The sequence below is a fragment of the Mastigoproctus giganteus genome, chromosome 2 (assembly GCF_048544385.1).
Source record: "Mastigoproctus giganteus isolate SK-2022 chromosome 2, ASM4854438v1, whole genome shotgun sequence".
Taxonomy (NCBI): domain Eukaryota; kingdom Metazoa; phylum Arthropoda; class Arachnida; order Uropygi; family Thelyphonidae; genus Mastigoproctus; species Mastigoproctus giganteus.
The window spans coordinates 176568666-176589149 of NC_143576.1; the positions used below are offsets into that span (position 1 = coordinate 176568666).

At 38.7% G+C, this 20484-nt stretch overlaps 1 protein-coding gene across 1 annotated transcript in view; it reads right to left on the reverse strand.

Annotated features, from left to right (window-relative positions):
* The window catches only part of LOC150089774 (fasciclin-1-like), a 284780-nt gene that overhangs the window by 85718 nt on the left and 178578 nt on the right, over window positions 1-20484 (reverse strand). Inside the window, exon 2 of the mRNA XM_090389653.1 lies at window positions 5950-6097. Within this exon, the coding sequence (XP_090245779.1) occupies window positions 5950-6097 (148 nt within the window). The remainder of the gene's footprint in view (window positions 1-5949; window positions 6098-20484) is intronic.

The following is a 20484-nucleotide window of genomic DNA, read 5'->3' on the forward strand; positions in this document are numbered from 1 at the left end:
CTCTATTTGAAACCACTGCACATCGGTCGGCTAGGGTACTGAGGAATTTATACATCGGAGTCAAGGTTCAACTTCACTGCGCATCATAACCGAGTCCCTTATATTGATTTTAGCGATTTTATGTTTTTTGGGACTGACAGAAGCGTAGAATAATATCAATAACAATCCTGGGAATTACGATTTGTAGAGCGAACACTGAGATTTACGACCCATAGTGTGGTTGTTGGCAGGAACGTGCAGAGAAATTTGATTCTGAGAAATAGTCGACGATTGTTTTTATTAAAACTTCAAGAGTATGGATTTAATTGGTTATAAGGTTATATAAAATTCTTCTTTTAAATTTCTGGCCAGCAAACTGAAAAAAAAAAAAAAAAAAAAAAAAAAAAATGGAACTGACAAAAGTCTTTTCCATATTTAGGAGGGGTGAAAAAATTACCTTCCTTCTGGCTGCATCCTTGATCATCGCTGAAAAGTATGGATCTTCTATTTATAACCTGGCTCAGAATTTGGTGTTGCACTTTACCATAGGCAACTTGATAGCAGAAGCTATGAAATATTATTGTGTTTTGAAAAAATACCAACCTTTGTATTAAGACAGTCATAGATAGAATAAATGCAAAGAGATGCAAAGAAAACTGTGGTGTGGAGTGATGACGTGTTCCTTCGTTGAATATAAAGACTGCACAAGACTGCAGTAATCTGAAGCCAGAATGGGAAAAACGTGTGATCTAACAGACTTTGAAGAAGGTTTTAACGTGGGTGCACATTTAGCAGCAGCCACGATTCAAGAAACGAAAGACATAACTGGTTTCTCAAAAGCATCTATCTCAAAGGTTTTTAATGAGTGGAAAGCAAGCGGTTCTTGCACATCTCAAAGGCGTAAACGTGGCAGAAAAATAATACTTCAAGAGCGAAACCGTCGTATTCTAAGGAGGATTGTAGGGTAAAATAGAACATCCAGTGTGCAGCAAGTAATATCGGAATTCAGCCAAGCTCAGAACTGCCCTATTTCAACCATTACCATATGCAGGGAAGTGAGTAAATTAGGTTTTGGCAGTCGCTTGCCTATTCGGAAGCTACTTTAGAGAAAAAACAGAAAAATAAATCCGCTTACAGTGGTGCCGAGTGGGACAATGGAAGAAAGTCATGTGGTCAGACGAATTGCGATATACTTTGTTTTGCACTGATGGCAGGCAGACAATGTGGCGAGACACGTAGTAATGACCCCTGCTTGCCTTGTTAAGACAACCCAAGCATCTGGAGGTGGTATCATTGTATGGGAATGTTTTGTTGGTACGTACTGGGTCCGTTGACACCAGTGGAAGGTCGAATTTCATCCAGGGAGTATCTGAAATTTGTATCAAATCTACTGCCCCTGTAATGTTATACTTTTCTCCCGAAGGTGATGGCCATTTTATGGATGGCAGTGCAGCAGCGCATCGTGCCAGAATCGTGCAAGAATGGTTCGGAGAACATGACAAGGATTTCTACCACCTTCCCTGGCCCCCATGTTCGCCTGATATCAATTCTATTGAGAATGTGTGGGATATGCTGGAGACAGCTATTCGTCAACGAAGTTCTCTTCCTTCAACTTTGACACAGCTATGCGATATTTTGCTGGAAGAATGGTTACAATTAGACCAAAACGCAGTAATACACCTTATAGAATCCATGCCGCGCCACACACTTGCTGTTATTCGAAACAGAGAAGACCCGAATCGAAACTGAATAAAGGTTCATATATATATATATATATATATATATATATATATATATATATATATATATATATATATATTTTATTTATTTATTTATTTTTTTTGTGTAATCTACGTTTGAATTAAGGACCTCGTCTCCTATGGAATAAGCTTGCATTGAAAAGGTTTCGGATGAGCTTTTAGCAACAGCGAAATATACTTTGGATAAAAGTGATAATTGTTAAATAATGCTTGTTCTTACGTTACCAGAGGTACTGGGACAAAGACAATAAGATAAAAGATGACGTGTAATACAGCATGTAGTTTTAGTGGAACACTTTCTGCCAATTTGACAGTTATCGGAGAATTCTTACAGTCTTTTTTTGCAATGCGAGCGAGTTAGTCGGTCGGCGAGGGTTGCATAGTTCTCTCCCGGGAATGCAGGAATTTCATCCAGCTAAAAAAAAAAAAAATAGCAAACCGACTTCAGTGCAGACATTATATATCAAGGCATCATAGCGTTAGCTTCCTCGGCGCTGATTGTACCAGTCACTGGGGACATAAATTCTCAACCTTGTGTGGGATCCTCTGCGATCAGATTGGTCCATTTATAGACATGCCATCCTACTGGACAGGTCTATCTACAATTTCTTCAAAACGAATTGCCGCAACTCTTAAAAGATGTACATTTGGCTACACGGCGTCGAATGCACTCCTTCCAACACGAGCTCCTCTTCATTGTTCCGTGACGTGGTTACTCACTTTGATGACTGGTTCCCCGCTCATCGCAGAAAGTCCATACCTGTATCAGCAGGACAGAGCTCCATGTCATACTGCTCGCTTTGTGACGCTCTAGTTTGATGACATGGGTGTCGAAATTGGCTAGCCCAAGGTAAAAAAAAACCACTCTGCTACGGAGGCCTCAACCATATACAGAACTACTAGGATGAAATAGCTTGTTGGGCGCGTATGTGAAGATTATGCCCGAAAAACAGGATTATTAATATTGTTTTCGGAAATTCTCTTCACAATCTTTGAGGATTATTAATCATAAAAATCATTTACCATGTTCCGACTTAATCCTGGAACTGTTCCATCCAGTATTTATTAATTCTACATAACCACGTTTTACAGAATGATTTTGTCATTCTGTATAAATATCTTACTGGGGCAAGAACTATAGTCTTTAAAAAAATTCTCATTCATATTTGAGTCAGTTCCTATTAATGGTTGAATTACTTGCCGAAGATGGCGATGCACTGCAAATATTCAAGCAAACAAAGAGTTTAATGGTAATCTAAAAATATGTGAGAGTAATATGTTAGAACTCCACAAAATTACCTATTAGGAACTACTGCTGTTACAATAACAATACTAATTAACGAACCAACTAAATTCATTAAATGAGGAAATCCTACCTAAGCCACGGGAAGGGCCCTTTAGCCCTTCGCGAGGTTGCGCGATGTTGTGATCTAAGTTAGGCAAAAAAAGACTGAAGAAACCATCCCTAAAGCAGCAGCTACCTAATATATAATATGTTGGAGTTCAGCATTATTACTTTCGCGTGGTTTAAGAATGATTATTTCAGTTAAACTCTGTGTTTATTTGGCTAAATATACCACGCAAGTTTTCTCATTTCTTTTATTTGAATATTACAAATATACAAAGATCGAATGAAAACCTTCAGAGGTTTTATGCAAAGAATTTCCTGGTTGTTCGTTGTCTATCTAAAACATAGTCCTTATCACCTCATATATGTGGTCACATTACACAGTGCGCTATTCCTGGTCGAGGAGAATCCTCAGTACTTTCAGTGCCATTATTCACCAACTTCAGTAACTTATTCACCCACTTGTAGACTTTCCGTTGACTTATGAACGCTTTATCTTACTGAGACAACGTTCTGCGATAACTTTCAACAGGTTTTATTTTCTGCATTTAAAAATACGATTACAGATCCCATCTCTACCTCCATGTATGACTTCAAGGGTGGCGCCATCTTGTAAATTGACTGTTTCTAAATAACTCCAGCAGATGGTGCCATGTGGGCTCTCAGCGTTGCCAAGCAACTTCGATCAATAATATGACGCAAGGTTATCGTCAGCGTTTTGAATATGTAATTTTTATGGAGGTTTTGTGGTTTGGTTTTCATTTGAATGATCTCGTAGATAACATATCTGGAGCTTTTTATCAGACAGGTATGTGAGAATTCGTTCTTGTCCTATCTCTCAGATGAGTTCTAGTGTACTGCCTGAAATTAATACAGTATTATACTAGCAAAATTGGTTAGCAACGATGCTAACCAAAAATTGAAATATTCAGACCTATAGATATCCGTTCATTGTAAAGGTTTTACTTGTCTGAAAGAAGTGAAACCTTCACAATAGTTCAAATTATTCTTTTCCTTATAGATTGTCTGCGTGGGTAGTACAGTGGTTATAATCATCGTCCTCTCCCACACCAGTGGAAAAGACCCGGGTTCAAATACCGTGAATGATGCGAAAACTTTTATGGATTTTTTTCACTGGGTTTTTTCCACGTCTAAGTGGCTGAGTTAGTTGGCCTTAGACGTGGGCAGCTTGAGGTTTTTTCTCCCGGAAACTTGTCGTTTTCCCCAGCAAAACAGGAAAACCGACTAGAGAACGCAGCAATTTGTGGACATAATACACATGGGCAGTTGAGGAGAGCTTTCTCATGTGGTCAAAGGTGGACCCAATATGATTGTTCAGTTTTACTCATAGATATGCCCTCTTGAAAATTTCAAAAAAGCCTAAAAGTTCCTGTCACCTCTTATAAATGAATTATATATTCCTTTTTTTCTGTTTTGGAGATCATATATCAATTAGCTCTTTTTAATTAATGATTTTAGCTTTTATTTCCAAGTTTAGTTTCAGTATTCCGGTGTGGGTTTTAGGATTGAGGTTTTACTTTAAGTTCAGCCCACTTTAGTGATGTTAGCACATCTTAGAAACGTTTAATTACAATCTATCAGAAACGACTCTACGTATTAAGGGCTCTTATTAATTAGCAGTCTAGCAGCAGTCCGACTTTAGCTTGTGAGAAAAGAAAGAAGATTTTCATTTGTGCCTTATTTTGCCAAATATGCAATTACCTGTATAATAATCACGAGTTAAGGCTTCATGTTTCATTTCATATGAATTCAAAGCATCACAGAAAGAACTGTCAGTAATATACAGAAATGATCTTAATGCCTATCCCACTCATCATTCTCTCTACTGTTTTATAATCCCTTTTCATGCTTTTAGAATTAGAATATTTTTTCTCTCAGCCATCGGATACTGTATAAACGTAAGGTGGGAGGAAGATGATGATAGTTCGACGGGCACTTTTCCGAAAACAGGTTCTCCGCGTTCTTACAGCCGTAACCATGGAAACGAATATCGCGGGCATCGGAATTGTTCAGGGGACACGTGACATATTACGAAGAATCTGTAGCTTGCATCGAGGTCTGGCTATTCGTAGTAATAGTAGTGAGGTGAAAGCAGTTCATTTATTTCATTCGTAACACAGTTAACAGCAACTATTGCTGGTAAGTGGAGTCTGCGCGAAATCCCACTTGCCCAATGAACCATCGTAACTGATGGGAAGACAGCGTGAACATGGCAGCGGCTAATGCACAACAGCGCTCAGTTGACAATCAGTTGAGGTCGAGATTATTCCAAGAAGGTTGGAAATTATTCGACATCGATACAAATGGATTCCCTTTTTCTAAGAAAGAGACGACTCTAAGGAAGGCTCAAAAGACTGGAAGTAATAGTCGCTCTTTCTTTCCGAATTCGTTGATAATGTGTCTTAGAAGAAGGTATTAGAACCTCAAAGGACATTCAATGGAAATCTGGAAGTGGTTTTCAGCTGAAGCAGGCAGCGCGAGACTTTTAGAGCGCTGCATAGTGGTTTAAATCGAGGGCACGTGGTTTTGAACCTGATTTCTTGAAATACTTTAAAATTTGAGCATTCGGAAGGTGAGTGTAGGAGCACAATTCTGAAATGAGCTTCCGTTTTCTAAGTAGATTTGGGATTAAGTTAGGTTCCTCCAAGATTAAATTAATACAGTTATAATTTGTTAATGATTCTATTTAAAAATTGAATTAGCGAAAACCACTTGTATTACATCTGAAGAAGGAACCCAATGCAAATTCGGAAACCTCTATTTTTCTTTATATGCATATAACGGTTATATATAAAAGCGATAATAAATTTCGATTAAAATAAAAATTTTCAAAATACTTACACGTATGATAGGAAATAATGTTATTCTCTTTACCAGCCATCCACTCTTTGGCTTGTTCTATCGCTGAATTCGTCGGTGCAAATATCGTCACCACCCAGAACTGGAGCATTTTATTTAGAACCTCGTCATTTTTAACCATTTCATAAAACTGGAAGGAGAGAGAGAGAGAAAGTGAGAAAAAGGAAATTCGTTAGGGCCAACTTTAGGTTAAAACTCAATTTATTATATATATAAAAGTATAAACAAAATAAATATAAATATGAGAAAATATAAAGAATGTAATGAAAAAACATCGTTAAGCGAATAAATGTAAAGCGAGGAATAATTAAGAGTTAATTAAGAATTGCGCTTATTCCCTGGGATAACATGCTATTAATAATAAATAAAATTAAATTTTTTTTTGTTAGCAGTGCGTAATCCAAGCTAGCAATAATGTTTTAAATTAAGCTTCGTATTTTATTCCATTTAATGATTTTTAAGTAATTTTTAACACAACAACAACTTGGACTATCATGATACAAGTGAAGTTGTCACAACTGCGTTAACTGTGTACGTTCTGAAGGTTGGCTAGTCTATTTTTCAGCGCTCAACCGACAGGTTTGGGGATTTCACACATGCCGCAAACCATCAAAAAGATGGTAACACGAAATATTAGTTTCGACATGTTTAAATAGATTGATTTAACCATCCGGGCCTACCCGCATGGTCAACCTCCCTTTTCTATGATATAGACTAGTCTGCAGTCTCTCCATTGAGCTGTTATCAAAGATCTGGGGAAGGAAGGAGAGAGAAAGAGAGACTTGTCTTTCTCAAAAGATCGCTGAGTCATTTGATAGTCAAGAGAATATGCCCATAGAGGTGATCGTACAAAAGAAATTGTCCGCTGTAATAATACCGAAAAGGAAAAAAAAAAAAAGTCTTGCTGTCGTTGACTGAATTGAATGGATTTTTTGTGCCCTTTTTGTACTCTGTAATTGCCGGCATAGAAGGTGGGCAGTGACCCGGTTCTGGTATCCAACACTATCATCCTCTATTCTTAATGAACTCTTTAGCAGAAAGCCACTGAACCTTCTATGTGGCCACAAGGGGGCGCCTGTGGGATGCATGTGTGATCGACTGGTGACGCATTCGCGAAGGGAAGAGGGGAAAGAGTAGAAAGAAGAAGAGAGGGATAGTGGTGTAGGGCACCGAAGGTCTGCGTTCTGTATACTTCTTCCTCCTTCTAAGATGGCGTTCTATAACCTCAACGACTGAGGGAAAACAACCCTATTAGTAAGAAAACTGGTGCTTAGAGAAGGATACGTGCATCATTAGTGGATCCCCAACAGGCGTATGTATCTGCCGCAACAGCCGGATGGGTATATTAGATACTTCATCAGGACATTTTGATAACCTCCCAAAACATTCCTTCCAATTGTGCTTCGCCGTTCCGTCCACTTTTAATAACTCGCCGCTTACACCGGCGTCCGTTTGTATCGCGTATCTTTACAATTTGTGGACCACGCGGTAGGTCTGTCTCTGATATTTCTCATTACTTAAGGAATGCGGCAGTTTTTCTCCTTTTTCTCCCTCCTTTGGCCCGTCATCTTTATCCGTACGTTGGTCGACAAACAAATTATGCATTCCAACAGCACGCTCGGAAAGAAAGATGTTGTGGGGAAGGATGTGACTGAATTATCAGACCGCTACTGACAATTTTCGGCGCTGGTAAGGACAACGTCGCCAAGGCGATAATGGCGAAAACGAAGAAGGAAAAAAAAAACCTTTTTTTTGGGATAATAGTAAGCAAAGAGGAAATGATTTCCTTACATTTCCAGTTACACGTTTTTTATCATGTTCTTGGAGGCATCATACTCGCAGAGCTCGCAAATGTATTCTCATTTATCATTCTCCCAGTGGTTGCACCGGAAGAACTACAAGGGCGCCCTCTGTTAAGCGTTGTGACACGAAGCGGGTAGAAAGGAATACGCTGACTTATTTTCGTTTCAATGCGAAGATGGTTCCAAATTACTCGACAGAAGATCTCTCTTTCTTTTATTTTCCTCCACTTGTGTTTAGCATCTGCAGTAACTATAGCAACGCTAGGAGACGTGGTCTTGAACATCTCTTTGTTAAGAAATCTTTTTTTTTTTTTTTTTTTCTATTATGGAAGTTTACATAGCAACTAAGGAAAATCCATTTGTGGTTCGTTGTTGGCTCGAATCAATCTTACGCTCAATCAAGCGCTTTGGCGATTGTTAACCTTTAGAGAGGGTACAAAAGAGGGTACAGAAACAGCGCAAAAACGGAATTACAGCGACTGTAGACAACGCAGAAAAAAATTTCTGTTGTTTGAAGTGAGAATGACACTCTGGAAAGTTAATTCTTTCACTGCGACTGCGCAGGAATTGCAAATTACTTTGGCTGGTTTGATGGTGCCCGTGGGTCTACTTTAGGCATCCGTTTCGAATCGTTTTGGTTAAGGAAACTTAAAAGAATTGAGATGTTTATAATGCAGTTGACTGAGAAGTGTCTTGGGATAATAGGCTGCTTTCTTTCTTTTTTTTTTTCTCCTCTTATGAGGGTCGATATTATTCCATCACCTGAAAAAAAAGACGCATATCCAAACTGTAGGTCGAGTGTTTCTGAGGCACGAAACATTAGCAGATTAAACCTCCGTATTATTCTTTCACAGAACAGCTTTAAAGAATTTAGTTTTCTTTGGAAAAGTCTATTGTGCGAATGTTCACCGGTTTTCTTTCTTTGATACACTTAAAGCGTATTCTTAATTCTTTTCTTTCCATAAAGAATGAAAGAAATCTTTTTTTTTTCATTCTCGCATCATTAAGAACTGTTAAAAAGTTTAGTTATTCTTGATGTGTGAGATCTATTAGATGAGATAAGATGGTTCTTGTGCCAATAAAGTTTCTGGTTAAGTGGTCTATATTAAGAAAATACTTTAGAAATGTACTTTTTATAAGAAAGATGAAAGACGCGTTTAAATTTTCGTCTTTCGACAAGAAGAAGAGAAGAAAGTGAGGTATAAGCGTCAGAAAAACAGGATCGGGATTATTTAAAGAACATATCATAAACCAGGTTTAGATCAAGATCGGTGAACTTTAGATATCGGAGTCTAGCCTCTTCTGATTTCTTTTCTTTATGATTTTCTTGAAGCAACACATCACGTAACAAAATACACACCAAAATAATATTCGAGAATGTCCAACTAATACAGAGAAATGTGATTTCCATATCCGAAGAATTTTAGCTCTGGAAAAAGGGGCTTAAATTAATCTTTATTAATTTTAAATCAATTAATGATTATTAATCGTAATAATTAAATTTAAATTCAGAATGTTTCTCAACGTTCATAAATTGGTGATTATGTAATATATTAGCTAAGATATGATTAAAGAAGATATAGTAGCTTTAAAAAAATGAAAAAAGGCAACAAATTAACCCCTAATTTTAATATATTTGCCCCCTTATTCTTCTATTACTATCCATACTCTGCAGACAGAAGTATCATGGCGATATACCTGGCTCGTGGTTGTCACACGTTCATTCTCTCTGAAAATCGAACGATCTTTTCATTTTTAGAAATGACTACGAAGCAGAACTCCCTAATCTGTGCCCCACTGCTTTTTTATTTCTTCCCCGTGGAGGGGCGAATGATGACAAGCGTGAAAATGGAATGATGATTTACTCGCTGGACTAAGCGAACGTCTCTTTGCTTTCTCCATCTACCAACCATGCAGCAGCCAAAAATATCTGGAACTGTTCTCGGAGAATTAATTCTTAATGTGGCTCGCTTAATGTGTACAGCGATATAAAATCTTCCTTCTTGTACGCATTAAATGAAGTTTTCAAGACGCTTTAATCCGGTAGAAAGAAAACCTTACAAAAAAGGCTGCACCTTTTAATGTACACTCTGGCAACCAGCTAATGTTCTCAAAGATTTTCAAAAGCGAATAAACTGGCAATGAACAAATCATTTCTGTATGTTAATCTCATCCTCATAGGCTACTAACTCCATTAAATACTACACGGTTGCGTTTAATCGCCGAGTTGGAAGAAAACAGTAAATAAACGAATATTTTTGTTGGAAATTTCTGAGTCGGTTTTCTCATTTTCATTTTATTTTATTTTACTTCCTTTTAGCTCAGTAATCCGAGAGTATTCGAGAATTGCCAAGTTTCATATTTCTGGGGATTTCTGTCCAATTTCTACGAGCCATTATTTGAAACTTCCTCGAGTTACGTTAAGTTAAAAACTTCGTTTGACGTCATAGCATTGTTTTTTTTTTTTTTTTTTTTTTTTTCGTTCCTCGTCTGTCACTAATATGTGTCTTAATTCCCAACTTTCAACGTCCCGAAGAAATTCCATCCCCGGGTTAAAAAAAAAGAATAAAAATAACGGTAAAATGTTTCTCTCGTCTGAATACTAAGTAGCCTAGTTAAATTGCTAATTCCTAGATGAGATTTTTGCAAAAAGAGAAAAGTGGTCGCCCAGCAGACGACACCTTTATCAACTGGCTTTGCCTTCACGTGCAGTTGTCTTCTGTAAAAAGAAAAGAAGCGAAAGAAGAAAAAAAAAAAAAACTGAACTCAATCAATTTCTATGCAAGACGCGAGTCTGCTGTCTTAGAATCTTTCTCGTTTGGCATCATAAGCGACCGGAGGAAGCTGAAAATTTACAAAAGGCAAACTTACTAATTAAACTGCTGAATATTTCCAGTATTTTCAGTCTCTGTTTGAAGCTAAAGGAGACAAACAGAAAAAGAAACAAGCACTTCCATTAGCGCGCTATTCACAAAGAGGGAGAAGAAAAAAAAAACCATATTGTTTAGAGAGGTTACTGTATATTCGATATTTTAATAACATGTTTTAATAACAACTCTCGCGCAGTGTTGGATCACTTACAGGTGATGTTGGGCGCAGAATGCAGTACCTCAAGAAACGATTCATTATTCACAGTGCATTCGATGGTATTCTGTATCAATACCATGTGCTTAGGATGTCTATAGTGGCTGCTTCATTATTTCCTTTCAAGATTAACGTTGTTATTTTTTTACTTTCCTTTCCTTTATGTAAACGAACGCTAAGGCGTTGTCCCTAAAAGTTTTTCTCTATTGGGAAGTCGGACAGAAAATTTAATTTATACGCAGTTCGTTAGAATTGTTATAAAAAATTCCGATGAAAGAATTTTTCGTTGAGCACCAGATGGCGCCCTACTCTCGTGATTGATGTTAATTGTTTTCAAGATAGTAATACGTTAAAATCAAAACCGAATTGCTTTGACCAAACATATGGTATGGAAAGTAAAGTGTGCGTATGCAATACCACGCGGATAAAATATATTCAGTTGCCAAAATATTAGGTTGCACCGCTTTTATCATTTTTTTTATAATTTTATTATTACTTATTCATTAATAATATTAATATTCTTATTCATTCATTCATTCACTTATTAATATTATAATATAAAATAATAAATAAGTGAATGGCTCACTCTAGCGAAGAACTTGTCAAACTAAAGAGTAACGTCTGATTTTTGAAGTCGCGTAAGTTAGTTGATTCACGCGTGAAGTGTGGTTCGGTAAAATAGTGCGAGTGACGAAAAGATGGCTGCTTCAGCTATAGCTATTCGAGCGTTTTTATGAATATAAACTGGGCACAGATGCTACCGAAGCAGATGCTACCGAAGATATGGTAAAATATGCACGGAATTCAAAGAAGATGCAGTTTGAGAAGTCAGCCTAAAAGTGGTTCAAAAATTTTAATCAGGCAATGACTGACTTAATGACGCATTTATGAGGGACATCCGACCAACAATGATGAGGACGAATTGAAGACTGTCATCGAAGACGACGAATTGAAGATCGTCACTCAATGCGAGCGATGAACCTTTTCGTTGCATTTTCATCCATTGGGAAGGGTGTACATATTGAGCAAATAGGTTCCACATAGACTCAGTCGACAATAAACTCCATACACTCTAAGTTTGCTTGTCACCGCTTTCTGGTCACAATACCGAGTCATTTTTGGACCAGTTGTTGATGTGCAACGAAAAATGGCTTCTGCCAGCAATACCAAATGAAAATTTGCCACTCCAAAAATGTTTCCTAGAGCCCAGTCAATCTAGTGTAGAAGATGGTGCTACCGACGGCGTGTCGACTGGATCCGCGAAGAATGTCCTGATGATCTTCATGGCCTATTTTTTGGCTATGAAGAGCCTATTTCTCCTGAATCCAATCTAGATGCAGTCTAGATACAAGCTTCGACTGGATTCACCACACGGCATCATCTGTAATGAAGCTCTTATGAAAGAAAGAGAATCGATACTATCACCAGCAATAAATAACAGTCTCGTTCTCTAGCAGAACAAGATATCACGCATGTATATCAGGAAACCACGCCATATCAGGGAATGTTTCCATGGATTATCGAGAGCCATTTTTGGTAGCTCATGAACTCGTTTGTATCATTTTGTCATTTCTACCATTTGTTCGATATTTGTGTATTTTTATAAAACACATTAAAAAGAAAATCTTACTAATATTTTGTTATAATATAATGGAAAGTTTCGGATTTTTGTGTGTTCCATAACTTTTGAGCACCAGTGTACTTACTCGATTTATGTGTGTAAGTAGCTACTGTGGTAAGTTGCATTTTAAGTGTAGATTTCGGTTTATAATTTGTGCTGTGTAAACAAATGCCACGAGGAATCTATATTTGTTTCTGAAAACTTCGTGAATTCCGCGATAGGTCTTCCTGTTTTGCGGGATGAAAACATCAGTTCACGAAATAAAAAAGACCCATACAACCCTTGACTAACTCAGTCACGGTTTGACAAATACCCATAAAAATTACTGCCCTTGAGATGGGTTCTAATCCTATCTCAAGGGAAGTGTTTCTCCAGGCGAGCGAATTCTTTCCAGTCGTATGTTAGTGGGTCCACGAGGCACCCAGGTTGGAAGCGCATGGATGTATGGAACTATACAACGAATCATGAAGTAGTCTCAGCTGATTTATCATTTTCATTGTAAGTGCCGTGAAAGAAGAATTTGAAGTAAAATATCAGTCCTAAGTCCTTTTGGATGGATAATCTATGTCCGTTTATTTTTTGTTCGTATTTAGAGAATTTTGATTTTTTCTTTGAATGGACAAAGGCAATTTGGAAATGTTGAGGATTAGTTTATTTCTTGTGAATCCATTAACCAGCTTGTATGGCTGTAAGCCTGTCGAAATTGAAAAGAGAGGAAATATGTGCGAATAAATTGACGTCATCTGCTCAGGATAAGAAACGGATAGAAGAGTTCTCAGCATTAATTGCAAAATCAAATCACTAATGTGGAGAAGTAATTTTCTCTGTACAAATATTTATAATTTTATATTTATTTGTTTATTACTGATTGGTATTTATTTTGTATTTGTAACAATCGATTTTTTTAAATGATTAAACGTTATATGATGTAGTTATATTCGTAAGTCAACAGTGAAAAGAAACGTGCAAAATTGCGGAATACCGAAGTATTCCAAATTAAGAAGTTTATCTAAAAGTGCTGAACAATAACATGAGATTACATGTAAAAAAATATAAAACATTTCTTTGGTTGAGGCACTCCATATTTTCTTTCAAGTGTTCCTGTGGGTCATAACAGTAGATTTGTGTAGGTGTCCATTAGCTTCTGGCGTCTGTATGCATGCTGCTGGCAGAATTTATCAAGCTCGATAAATAGATTGTTAACCAGATCGAATGTGTTTTAAGGAAACATACGCGTCAGGTCTTTGAGGTTGTTGAAACTGATTCTAAGTGGGAGCTTTGGGTCCACTTGATTTTCTCCAGCAATTCGGGGGGGAGGGGATTATCCGATCAGTGATATCAGGGACGTCGAGTCGTTCTGTGATTAGTCTGGCCAGTGTAAGAATGTTAGCTGCCCCAATCTGTTGCTTTCATGGGGGTGACTTCTAGATTGATGTGGAGTTGGGTCCTCAAAATAGTGTATTGGTTGCCAGTCCGCCGGTTGAGCCATTTCAGGAGCCAGTATTCCAGGCTGAGGAACTTGTTGTGGGGGAAGCATAAAACAGCTGCAGCATAAAGAGAAATGGGACAGAGACAATGGAGGAAGTATTTCTTTACCAATTCAGAATTGTGTATCCCCGTTAGTTTCTGGTGGATCGTCTACATAGCAGAATACATTTTTGTTTTAGTGTTCAGGAGGTCAACCTGGAAGGTCAGACTCTCGTCCCATACTAACCCGAGATCCTTATACGTTTTAACTTTTTGAATGGGTGATCCGTTTATGGTAGCATTGATGTCATTGGGTGACTTCTTCCAGGTGAAAGACATTTGAGCTGTCTTTGGTTGGTTAATCTGTAAACCGATTGTTCAAGTTGATGGACTTTTTTATTTGCCTGCAGAGTAGTTCTAAGAACCTGATTTTGGTCAGAAGATGTGATGCAGAGTTTCTAGTCATCAGAGTATGACTGGAAGTCAGTTTGGGATGCCAGGAAGGGCTCTAGCGCTGCGGCAAATAGAGTTGATGATAGGACTTCCCCTTGTGGAACACCTCTATTAGTAATGCATGTTGTCTGAAAGCCGGGATGTGAGATGATGAGATGTCTATGCTCCAGGATTGATTTAATTATGTTGAGAGTATTTCCTGTAATGTTAAAGTAATGCTAATGCTGGAGAATGGTGATTAGAGCTGTTATATTTATTTTATCACAGGCCGCTTTAATATTAAAAAAAAATAACGTCTAGCTGTGTCCTGTCATTGAGGGCTTTCTGAATTCTGATAAGGGTGTCCATGAGGTTGCTATTTGTAGATCCCCCAATTAATCACGGTTTGGAGGTACGGGGGCCTGTGATTGAAACAGTGGTGTATAATGGAGGGCTGAATTACTTTTTCAAATATCTTAAGGAACCCACAGCTGATGGCAATAGGCCTGAAATCTTGCGGCCGCTTGGGGTCTCTGCATTTAGGGACTGGACAAACAAATTACGTGTTCCCGATTTTTGGGATCTTTCCACTTTTTCGTATTTTATTGAAAATATGGACCAGGAGATCTATAATATATGCACTACAGATTTTAATTAGAAACAGAGGAAACCGGTTGGGGCTCACTACAGGCTTTCAGTGGTAGTTTTTTGATGATCTCCATGAGGTGGCTTCGGGTTATGGTTAGGAGTGATATTGGAGGTTTGCAAGGAGGGCCAAAACATTTAATAGGGAGTTGTGAATATGACTGGTAAGTCTGTTGAAAGGTGAGTTTAGTCCATTCTGTAAATATTTCTTCCTTCATAGTGTTCATAGTGATTTGCGTGTGGCTCTGTTTTTGGAGTCTCAGATTTTTCAGCTTACCCAGGACAAGCTAGTTGCAGCTAATCTTTTCTGTCTTAAGAAGAAAGCCCTTGCCTTTTTGTAGGCGCTGAAGTCTTCGGCATCAGTAGATTTTCTCCATCGTCGGTAGGCCTTCTGCTTCTGGAGAAAAGATTGTTTGATTGTTCGATTTAAATCATGAGGAGGTTCTGGAGGTGATGCATATTTCTTTTATAGTCCCTTCTTTGACTATTCCATAAAGCTCTTCGGCTAGATGGCTTAGGACTACATCAGGAGGGACAGTGAAAAGGTGGTCCCTTACCTGATTTAAATATCGTTGATTCATAAACAATATTCCAAAGCAGTGATTCCCAACTTTTTGGAATATGAGGACTCCTTTTAAATGTCAAAAAAACTCGCGACGTCCCGTGTGATAGAAGTATAATGATTCGCGATCGCTTGAAAAAATCCCTCTCCCCCATGGGACTGCGGCTCACAGATTGGGAACCACTGCTCTATAGTTTTGTTTTGGAAATCATCAGTGGCCTTGCTGCAAGAAACACGTGATTACTGAGAATAATGTAGCACTTCCGAGCACTTTTCATGCGGCCCTTTTCTCGATTTGACCTGGCTCCACTTGAACAGTTAATTATGCAATTATCCTCATTACTGCTAAAAGAAAGTGGTCGACGACAGTCGACTACATCATTTGTTAAGCAGAATAAATCGCTGTTTGACTCTCACTCCTCCATTGGTCCAAAGATTTCATATCGTTACGGTAACACAAGCATTGAATAAATTTTTCTTTTTAGATTCCTCGACGACCATATAAGATCAGAGGAGTTTCCGAGATAGAAAGAATATATCATAGTTTCCAGTAGTCATTTGGGCTTGAACTACGGTCGTTCAAGCGCGTGTAATTCTGTATATTCAACTGACCACGTAGCCATTTTTAAGAATTCAAACAACCACAGCTTTTGTCGCATATTTTTGGAAAACCCTGTACATAGTAAACGTGTTTTCATCTAGAAACATGATCAGGCATTTTCTCATATCCCATGTGGAAATTTACAATGAACAAGGCTCTTTGGAATGCTCTCTGAACGCTAAAAACTTAAACTTTACTCCTTTCATTACAAGGCTAAACGGTGGGATGCACCTCTCGCACTAGATTAGAGCCAGCTCGGATGGAATGTTATGAAAACATATCTTATGAACGAAATTATGAAACTTTTTCAACGAATTCGTATTCCGGAAAATTTCAATGCCGAGAAAAATAGGGATTTCTTTTTTGTTATTCTCATTCTTCAAAGAATACATCCAGTTGGATTTAATGTGTCCTAAAAAAAAGTACGCTAATGTGGCGCGAACTGAGGCGCTGTCGGCTTAAGGTTTCTTAAGAGGCCAACAACCTCTTAGGAAAAGACAGATTGGATGGTAAAATGTGATTTCCAGCACATAACCATTACTCCTTTTATCACATAATTCAAAGAATAATTTCTTCGATCAGATTAAGAAATTTAATAGAGGACTTGGCTGGTCGAAGACGCCTCAGTTTTTCTGATAGCGCCGCAATTTTTATATTTGACAAATGTGCCACGGGCGAAGAGACGACACATTGAGAATCGGCGGCCTGTTATACGCAACATTTCCTACCAAATGATTATTAGAACATCCATTCCATCTAAAAACTGCATGCTCTTGGTCATTTTCTGGCCTTCGAGGAAGAACAGAGTCGATTAATCAACGAGGGGACATTAAAAGAGAAGGTTACTTGTTGTAATTTATTGTCTACCTAAGTTTCCACACAGCTCGGCTCACGGGGTTTCTGGTAGCTGAAAGCACTCTAGACAAGCGATACGTGAGGGGAATTGGAAAAGGCGCTGCGTGGTACAAACTCTACGTATTGAGAACAATTTTAGCTCGTGGGAACGGCAAGTTCTCATTGAATAATGACGTGGCAGTATTTGTCCAGAAGGGAGTGAACTCATTCCTCAGCACTGTAGAGAGAAGCTGCATTAATGATTTGGTTTTTCTGTCGATGGTGAGTAAAGTAAATCAGAAGGAAATATGCTAAGAAGTAACTGCTGGAACTGTCCCAAAATGAAGAAATATTCATCGATTTCTAAGCGTAATCCCAGAGATTTCAATCGAAGAGACAAACTTGCCAGACTTACGCCAAAATAGAATTTATTAGTTGCAGAAACCACCTCAACCACACCAACTAGTGCTTCACTTATTTGTATTTTGTACTGGTTCCATTACAAAAGTAATAGAAGAGAATCCGTCGCTGTTCAGACACTCTGAAATTCCATTTCGGTGGAAGAATCTGTTCTATTTCATGTACCCGTCCCTATGTATCCCCCAATAATTATCGAGCAGACAACGGTAGGGTATCAGACAAACCAAGACATTTTGGCACACGTTGCTATGGTGACATCAGATTGCTAAATAATATTGGGCAGTGCGCTTGATTGAAAATGGATGTGTCATAGCAGGGTTTGAAAAAGAAAGTGAAGTGCGTGAGCGACCTTTTCTGGTGAACAGCAAAAAAAGGAAAGAATCTGAAGAAACTTGGAGGCTATAAAAGATTGTGTGAGAGAGAGATTAAATAAAACTTTTCCCAGCATGCGTACAAGACGTGATATACCTTGAGGATGTGTTTTATCTTGAACTCCGGGGATAGAAAGCAGTCCCGTATTTTGAATTGCAGCGTGCATATCCGTACATAAAGTTAATCGATAGCGACCCTGTGTGCTGTGTCGTAGATGTCCTTAAGCTGTGTCGGAAAGGAGCGTTAGCAGAAAAGCAATCTCGCTAAACATCTCGCCTCAAAACATAACATACTTTTCTTGCGCTGTCATGCCGTACCACAAGAAGAGGGGAGAGTGTGTGTGTGTGTGCGCGCGTGTCAACCCTTCGTCATGTCGGAAATCCACGCCAGTGCAAAAGAGAAAGAAAGAGAGGGAGAGAGATGAAGACATGGAGAACCGTCTGATATTATAGCGAAGTAATTACGGAGGTGCTGGAAGAAGGATAAACAGAACTCTCTGCGGGATGGAGGGATGCGGGGGAAGATGTTAATTATCCCCGTGCTGTTCACGTGCTATGCCAGCGTTCATCTGCCTGTCGAGCTAAAACTTGACACAGGTTGTTTAGCACCCCGATCGCAGTTGGGGAGTATTAGAACGAAACGTTAGGAAGCTTAGGAGATTTTTCTTTTCTTGTTTGTGCCTTACACGAACAAAGCTCTGGTTGAATAATTGCCTCGGCGTTAGAAAGGCATCCAACTAATCTTAAAGAACAGAAATCGATTTCGTCTTTTCTATGGGTGCGTACGATTGTATACCTGAATGTGGTGCTTAGGGAAGAGAAACTGATTGCTCATTTTGCCGATTTATGTCCCTCTGTGTGTAATGAAACTTAATTATACCGGGGGATTAGAAGATTTTGCTTTGCTTCTCGTATTTATTGGCAACTCGAAATATATACACGTAATGGTAGAATAATGGTTGGTTGTTTTAAAATAATCGTCGAGGTAATTAAGTTCAGTGTATTCTATGTCCGATTTATCTTTTTCGTGGGATGAAAACCAGAGTTTTTTGAAGGAGGAAACCATCCAAGATTCGTCTAAGACTGAATAACTCGAAAAAGCCAATAAAAGCTCCTCCCGTCTAGACAAGAGTGCAATCTAGGCTTTTTGCACACGACGTGGAAAGCGATCCCACTTCGTGAGCCCAGAAGACGACAGAATAATCATATTTCGAGAATCATTTAACAAAAAGGGCGCCGAGTTACTTCAATGGCGCTAGCTACTCTCACATATTTATGCTGCCTCCATACAGCGATTCGGGGAATGTAGTTTAGCATCTCAATGAACCGCCTCTTCGTCATGCTGATTGCATTCATTCCACCCAGGTGCCTATAACAGGTACAATCAAAAGCCGTGGATGTTCATTGTTTGAATAAATAAAAGCCACAGCAGGATGCATTCGTGTGATCTGCTACTCTGAATGCTTCGCAGCCACGGAAACGCATTTTAAAAAGCGATTACCGCCACTCACGGTTTACCTGAATTTCCTCCGAGACTTGACCTCAACTCGCAATGCTGTCGCGTTGTTTTGAGGGCGCGATGTGTGAAGCGGGCCGCTGCATCCAGTAGTAACTCTATCGCAAGCACCTGCGAATGCAGACTTGGGAGTTGCTACTGAAATATTAAGACTAGGAAAGAGGTCCCGCTGTACGGGAGTCACAGGTTGGCAGTACGAAGCAGCGGCGAAATGAAAATCTCAACGAATGCGCTGTAAACCGAGAAAGGGAATTGTAATCAGAGAAAGGAAAGCCGAGAGCAGAATTCATGGAGGTTATAAGGCGCAACAGAACTGTCGTTGGAAGACAGACCAGGTCAGAAAGTGATTGTAAGTCGAGGAACTGGGGGAACTCATTTTGCAGTTACTCTTATTGGTAACGAAATTCAGTAGGATCGCATTTTTCGACGGAGCTAAGGTAGAAGAGTTGAAAGTGAATTTCCACAGTGCATATCTTTATTTATTGAAGGTTTCGATCTGTTATAATTGACTATTTATGGGATGCGACCAAAATCAAATCCCAAGCAAGACTACAGGGGCACAAACAGAAGATAATTTTTATCTAGTTCTTCATCAGCCCCAGTCTGACTCCTTTATCTGTTGCCTGTTTCCTTTTACAAGAGACAGGAACCAAAGAAGAAAACAGCTATCTTACATATCTCGAGCTGTTTTATTTATGCATCTTATAAACATTGAAACTTATCGTGCAAAACATAAACGAATTACAAACAAGGAATCAGATTCATTCAAACCAGAGGAGCAGAAATTTAATTTAATTTTTCTAAATAAATACACTTATATATTGCACAATCCCCCTACCCTGCAGATTTTTCAGCGGACAGCTCTTTCTCTTCTCTCACCAGAGGCCTATGTCGATTTCTCATTGAAGAGTTGCAAGCAGTGGAGTATGATCATATGGTAGAGCTGCACCAGGGTTCCGAGCTCACAGGGACCAAATGGAAAAGAGATAAGATTTCGGGAATTGCACCAAGGCCGAAGCTCGTGATAATATGTTATTGGTTGCAATGTTTCTCTTTCCCCAATGTCGATTTTTTTATCCGTATTACAGCCTGACCATAGATGCACGCACTGAACAGCCTCGATATTTACTTCTTGGTGCTCAATTTTAATGGTTGATCGTAT